The following is a 7,552-nucleotide window of genomic DNA, read 5'->3' as shown; positions in this document are numbered from 1 at the left end:
GCTTTTCAGACCGATGAGTTTTGTAAAAATCGACGCGTTTCAGAAAGGAGGGGCATAGAGGAGAAACAATAATGTACAGTATGTGGAAAATAATGTGTTTTTGGAACCTTAAACCGCATAAACACATTTCATTACACCAAATACACAAAATAACGTTCTTTTTAGCAACATCATATGACCCCTTTAAATCTTCATTTCTGCTACTGCATATCTTTGTCATAGTTCATTAAACTGAAAATCTGTATTGATCTAATTGAAGCAAACAAAACATCTCATTATTTAGTTGCATAAAGAAAAAAAAATACTGCATTCAAAACTCCTTCAAAAAATGTTTTAATAACATTAGTCATTGATGTAAGTTATTTTTGCTTTTCAAAAAATAAAGACACAATCATTTAAATAGTTAGATTGTTAAATTGTTGCATTGATTGTGCAATAAATTAAGGTAAGCATTACAAAACAGCATTACCTTTGGATCCAAACAATGCAACACTTAGCCAGAACTAATGTTAAACCTACACATCTTAAACAACAAAAATCACTTTGTGTTATTTGTTAAAAGCTATTTTTAAAACAAACTGAATAGACACTTTACTACTTTCAAGTGTAGATCATTTGACCTGTATTGTAGATCTCTGACAAATCTAATTTTCAACAGCTGACTGAGGTTCAGCGTGGTATGGAGTAATATGCAATAAATACAGAATAATAAAACAATATAAATCGCTAAACTCAAAGGCAAGTAGTGGAAGTAGTTATGGACCGTGTGAAAGCACTTTCTAAGATATAAACAAAATATTCCTTACATGCATTCAAACTCCTCAGGTTAAACTGTTGTGGTATCTCTTTCCCTGTCTCTAAAGTTGGTACTGAAATAGTTTTATTCCTAGAAACTCCTGCTACTGGACCACAAATGCATAGGTCAGACATTCACATAGCTTGTCTCTCGAGAAGGTCAGATGTCTGAGAAAACACAACTGCCCGTGGGTGGGTGAGTGAGTTAATCATGGGTAACATAATCCTAACAATTTAACTGCTTTAGTTCCTGTGACAATAGAGCACCTGTCATCAACTTCAATACCAGTGAGGTGTGCAGATCACTTCAGAAAAGACACATATGCTCATCTTTAACTTCTGAAACTATGAGAACTTTGCCATTATCACTTACAGTACTAATGTTGGTAGCTGGTTTCTACAGTAGTCAACATTTGAAGTGGATCAAAAAAGTGAATCAAAGTTGTCCTAAGACGAGAACGAATTTGGTTTTAGGTTTTAGGACAACTTTGATGAAAGGTTATGATCCACTTCACATGTTGACTACTCTAGTAATGTGGGAGATTTAAGTCAGAAAGGCCTTTATACACTATCAGAAGGCACCAGGTTGCCTGTGGTGTCCAGCTGCATGCATTTACAGGTGCAGGCCGAAACTGGGCACTCACTGTGATCTCTGAAAGAAAAGACAATATAATTGCACTTAAAATGTTATAGTTAATACTATAAACTACAGTTCAAAAGATTGGGGTTGGAAAGCTTTTGAAAGACATTGTTTATGTTCATCAAGGCTGCATTTATTTGGTCAAAAATACAGTAAAAACAGTAATATTGTGAAATATTATTACAATTTAAAATAACTGTTTTCTATTCAAATTTATTTTAAAATGTAATTTATTCTTGTCATGCAAAGCTGAATTTTCAGCATCATTACTCCAGTCTTCAGTATCACATGATCCTTCAGAAATCATTTTAATATGCTGATTTGCTGCTCAAGAAACGAATATTTTGCGTAATATTTTTGTGGAAATTGCGATACCTTTTTTTCAGCATGCTTTGATAAATAGAAGGTTAAAAATAATTTATTTGAAATAGAAATCTTTTGTAACATTATAAATGTCTTTACTGTCACTTTTGATCAATTGAATTCATCCATTTTAAATAAAAGTATTAACTTTAAAAAAAAAAAAAAAAAACTTTTGAACAGTAGTGTATTTGGATTTATAAGGTCATCAAATAAATGGCACAATATGGGTGAATATTACTCCTACCTAAACCAGCTGAGCATGTGACCCGCGTGACCACCGTGCCGGCAGTTGTGGCACCAGGTGAACCAGTTATTGAACTGTGCGAGTTTTTTGTCTCGTGTGAGATCGGCTTTCTCATCTGCTTTTCCTGTGCCTGATAAGATGGACGAGATGAGTCTCACAGTGAACGGAATATGTTTACATTATGGTATCATATATCAAGAAGAACTTTAAATGATCCGTCTGTTACCTGGGCAGCTGGACACAGGAGTGCCCATGTTCATTAAGCAGAGGGCACAGCGTGGAAGTGGTTTACGACAGCCAGGGCAACTGGTGACCTTTGACTTGGTGGGTGAACCGCTGACCCCGTACTGACTGAATCCACGGCCCTGATGAGGCAAGTGGATTAGAGACCTGCTCCCGCGAGACCCGACGCAACAGAGCGCGGCGCGGGACAAGGTGGGCGAGTGCTGCTGCGGGCGGGTATACATATATATTTTATTATATATATATTTTATATATATTATATATACCCACAACATTGCCCAATCAGAACAATAAATAAAAATCAATAATACGGACCGATACAAATTTGTCAGTGATTATATCACGCATGCATAATCACGACTTAACAACTGCCAGAAATAAAAACAACTTGATTCTAGCCTGTGCAAGTGGTTTTGAGCTGGGATCCAATTTGCTCCTATGAATGTCAAATTCAGCCCGTTTATGCCAAAACCTCCATGCGTCCAACAGGTTGCGATAGTTCTCGATCCAGCACTGCACCCGAGGGTCCTTCAGCACCTCTCCTGGGGAGCCCTGCCACCACAAACACCACATAAATCAACATTTAACACACTCATCTGGAAATTGTGAGGTAGACCTCAATCCACATCACTTTTCCTGGTTTAACAACACACAGTCACACTTCTTTTTCTTCTTAGCATTTCTCTTCTCTAGCTTGCTTTCTAGTCTAGTTGTCTAACAAACCTACCATTGTATATTACATATATATGTTGGCTTATTGACAAATTGCGTTTGCTCCTTTTTTCTCTTTGGATAAAAGCATCTGCTAAAAGCATAAATGTAAACGTACAACAATTAGATTTGTCCTATCCATCAATCTTAAAAAGATCTTAATTTGTTTGCATTTAACTTTTTATTGCTTTTGTAATATACACTACCATTCAAAACTTTAGGTTAAGATGTCTCTGACAGCAATTAATACTTTTATTCAGCAAGCATGCATTAAATTGATCAAAGGCAACAGTAAAGACAATTATAATGTTACAAAAGATTTCAAATAAATGTTTAAACTTTGAACTTTCTATTTATCAAAGAATCCTGAAAAAAGAATCCTATGGTTTTCACAAAAATATGAATGCTTTTCAACATTGGTAATAATAAGAAATGTTTTGTGAGCAGCAAATCAGCATGTTAGAATGATTTCTGAAGGATCATGTGACACTGAAGACTAAAGTAATGATGCTGAAAATTCAGCTTTGCATCACAGGAATAAATTACATTTTAAAATATATTCGCCTGATAAGATGGACGAGATGAGTGAACTGAACATGTTTACATAATGGTATCATAATTGAAGAAGAACTTTAAATGATCCGTCTGTTACCTGGGCAGCTGGACACAGGAGTGCCCATGTTCATTAAGCAGAGGGCACAGCGTGGAAGTGGTTTACGACAGCCAGGGCAACTGGTGACCTTTGACTTGGTGGGTGAACCGCTGACTCCGTACTGACTGAATCCACGGCCCTGATGAGGCATCGCTGAGCAGCTGTATGATATAGACTTTCCACAGAAGTTACAGCTCACAAACACCTGCACAGAACATATGTAAATAAAAAAAATAATAGAAGAAATCAGCCAACATAAAAACAAAATGTAAGTATAAGTATGGTACAAAGAATTATATAAATTCATGATACATATTAACTAAATATCAAAGCTAGGGATGCACCGATAAATATAAACAATATTATAAATATTATAAATCACTAAAATTTTTAATAAAAAAACCCTCACCTTTTCCAATCTAGAATTATTTTGAATCATAGTAAAATTATATATATATATCAGAAATAGCCAACATAAAATGTAAGATTAGGTATGTTATCAAAAATTATATTAATTCATGATATATTAACTAAATATCCAAGCTACGGATGCACTAAATCTCAATCAAGTAATGATGCTGAAAATTCAGCTTTGCATCACAGGAATAAATTACATTTTAAAATATATTCACATACAAAACGGTTATTTTAAATTGTAATAATATTTCACAATATTACTGTCATATCATTCTCTTTTTTTAAACTTTATCATGTGTCACTTACTTTGAGCATGCAGAAACTGGCCGTCTGCACGTCTCCGGTTCGGTCTACATAACTCTCCATGAGATCCACTCCGTCTTTCGTCAGTCCTGTCAGCAGGATGCCCTCCAGATTACCAGCCTCCTTCATCTCATTGGTCAGCTTGTCTATGTAACGAGGCAACTTAAGGGAGGAAAAATGACAGTGTATTATATAGTGCACAATGAGACTTGGATAAACTCAGGGGTGAGCGGGTCTTACCTGAGCGTCATTTAGAAACATACATGCAAATGCCACCCTGTCCCTGACAGCCACACGACTCTCATACTAGAAAACACAAAACACACTTTTATTAAAATAATTAACTTCAATATACAGCAACTACAATTGCACATTTTAAATTCGGTGCAATACTGAATATTCTTTTAAGCACAATACTCTGATTAGTTTTTTTATTAACATACCAAGACGGCATCATAGGCGCCAGGTTCACTGGTGAGGAAGGCAAACATGATACACAGGTACGGCTTCTTCAGCTGGAGTCTGAGAGAGCTGCACATCTCTCTCCACAGGGAGTTTTTCTCATCAGTGTAGCCTGACAGAGCCATGGCCACCACGTTCAGGTTCAGATCACCTGGTCACAAAATAAAGGAAACAGAAAACTAGATGCATTTGCACATTTTCAAGATCAAGGTTGTTATAGTTAACTAAAACTAAAACCAAGAAAAAAACATTTCTGGTACTTAAAATAAAATAAACATTAACTGAATTTAACTGAAAATAATATACAAATAAAATATAATTCAAAAAGGTTATATAGACAGACAGACAGACAATGAACCATAGATAGATAGATAGCTAGATAGATAGATATTAATATTGATATATAGATTGTATATCAATGATACTCTTTTTGTGTTCAAAGGAAGAAAGAACAATATATGCCGTTTGGATGAGTGCAAACAAAACACAATGCAGAGACAAAAACCTTATGGCAGTAGGTGTAAAAAAACACACCCTTTATAAAGATTATAAAAGATTAGATCTGTTTCCCAAAGCCAAAACAAATTATGCTTAAAACCCAAACAACGGGCAATTATGAACGATAATCAAACAGCTCCATATGCCGTATGCATCTACGGCTTTAGGGCATTTAATATTAAACAGCTATCATTGTGTAATGTAAGCCATGCTTTTGTCATTTTGTCAGTATATAAGGATCACCTTGGATTGCAAACAGGCAGCTGATGGCGTTCAGTGTTTCTTTCTAGCCTGGATTTCACACAGTGCTTCTAACATTCATCCGAGGACAGGACTTCCTGTAAATCCCCTAGAGGAACATGAACATCTATCTCTCTATATGAACAAGCTATTCTAAACTGTTCAAGTCATCTCCAATTTAAATAAATAACTCCCTAATAGAGACAAATTCTATATCGTTATCAGCCAATAGAGGCATTTTTTTTTTTACACATATCAGGGCTTATTTTCATCAATTCATACTGTGTTTGTTTATTATGTATCTAGTTATGCATCTGTGTTATATTTTGATACATGTACAGAATGGAGTTTTAGTGTCAACACTGAAGAAGTAAAAACAGTAGCACACATTTATAATACTGGTCATCATATCATTAAAAAAAAAAGGTTTGGCATCAGTTAAAAACTGTTTTGGACATGGCACTCACATGTCCAGGAAACATTTTTACCCAAATTAAGAGGCAAGAAAAATAGAAATTAATATTTTATATCAGGGTTATCATCATTAATTAAAACTAAAACAATACAAAATGCAGAAAAATTATATAAATATATATATATATATATAATATATATATTTAATTACTATTACAGCATTTCTTTTTTCATTTTCATTTAGTTTAAGTTAAATTACTAAAATAACTACAATTAAATTAACTAAAACTAATAAATAAAAATAAATAAACACTATGTCATTCATGTCAGATGTTATATAAATATATTTGATTTTTATTGCATTGCATGTTTTTATTTTTATTTTTTGTAGTACAGGAACTGTGGAGGAAAGTGTGGTTAATTGGCATAAAAATAATGCCACTGAGCAAAAAAATCTTTAAAATACGCTTCATTTTTGCTGCAAAATATAATTCCTTTGACCAGTTCTTGACATGTTTTGTGAGTTTTATAGTCAGTGTCACTGGCTGGACAATGTTCCTCCAGTCCAGTCCTGTACCTTTCTCTGCTGAAGCTCCTTTGTTAAGAATCTGAATGGCCCGTCGGATGTCCAGGTTAAAGAGAGCGACAGCAGCGGCTCTCTCCCACTCGCCCTCCTGCTCCAGAGACTTCAGGAAGGGCTCCACATCGATGTCAGGCCCTCGACTGATCCAACCACACAGCTGCAGAGCCAGACTGCGCTCCTCGCTGTGGTACCGCGGTACATCGGTCTGCCTGTCTGAACCCGACCAGCAGCGCCGTGTCTCTGTAGTGCCTGAGAGAGAGACATTTGTTTAGAGGGCCTCCAGTGACAGATACCTTGAGGCTGACTGAGGCATTTAGCAGATATCTATGAGAAATACTTCTACTGTACAGAGCAAATACTTTTGCTCATCTGTACAACAATCATCATGTTCACAGAAAATGTGATCAGAACAGATATTGTGCTGTTTGCACTTACCAGAGCTGGACTTGACGATGTTTTTGATGCCTGAGTAGATGAGCGACTGTTTATTGCTCTGTTGCTTCTGCTCCACATTTTCAGTGTACTGTTTCATAAGTAAAACTTGCATAGGAAATATAGAGATATCAAATAGAACAATACCATATAAACAAGAATATGACAACATGAAAATGAACCAATCACTCCAGTGATTAACAAATAGTAAATTCATAAGAATTGTGAACATTTCTCAAAAGAATTTCATGTTAATTAAGTTGTTAAAACTGATATCTTTTTGTTTAACAATGTGTAGTTTACAATGTCAGATGCCACAGACTGTTTAATTCAAAAATATTTTTTTTGTGAAATTGTGAAATTACAGAAAAAATCTAATGCAATTTTCTGAATTTTTTTTTAGAATAAGATGTAAAGCAGACCAGACTTCATGCTAAACTAGTAAAAAGTTGTAAAGAAAAAAAAAATGTAATTAAAAAAAATATATATATATAAAACAAAATAAATATTATACACACACACACACACATATATATATATATATATATATATATA

The 7,552-nt window shown here is 34.7% G+C and overlaps 1 protein-coding gene across 1 annotated transcript in view; it reads right to left on the bottom strand.

Moving 5' to 3' along the window:
- Nucleotides 1-317: 317 nt before the first annotated feature.
- Nucleotides 318-7,552, bottom strand: part of LOC107756882 (WD repeat-containing protein mio-like) — a gene marked incomplete at its 5' end in the record, with an annotated part of 10,532 nt that continues 3,297 nt past the window's right edge. The window contains 9 exons of the mRNA XM_016574200.1: nt 318-1,447; nt 2,043-2,172; nt 2,269-2,435; nt 2,647-2,837; nt 4,372-4,530; nt 4,609-4,674; nt 4,812-4,981; nt 6,560-6,814; nt 7,001-7,099. Coding sequence (XP_016429686.1) covers nt 1,357-1,447; nt 2,043-2,172; nt 2,269-2,435; nt 2,647-2,837; nt 4,372-4,530; nt 4,609-4,674; nt 4,812-4,981; nt 6,560-6,814; nt 7,001-7,099 — 1,328 coding nt within the window. The remainder of the gene's footprint in view (nt 1,448-2,042; nt 2,173-2,268; nt 2,436-2,646; nt 2,838-4,371; nt 4,531-4,608; nt 4,675-4,811; nt 4,982-6,559; nt 6,815-7,000; nt 7,100-7,552) is intronic.

Source organism: Sinocyclocheilus rhinocerous, unplaced genomic scaffold (genome assembly GCF_001515625.1).
Source record: "Sinocyclocheilus rhinocerous isolate Xijiao unplaced genomic scaffold, SAMN03320098_v1.1 scaffold1735, whole genome shotgun sequence".
NCBI classification, from domain to species: Eukaryota; Metazoa; Chordata; class Actinopteri; order Cypriniformes; family Cyprinidae; genus Sinocyclocheilus; species Sinocyclocheilus rhinocerous.
This window is presented reverse-complemented; position numbering and strand designations above follow the sequence as displayed.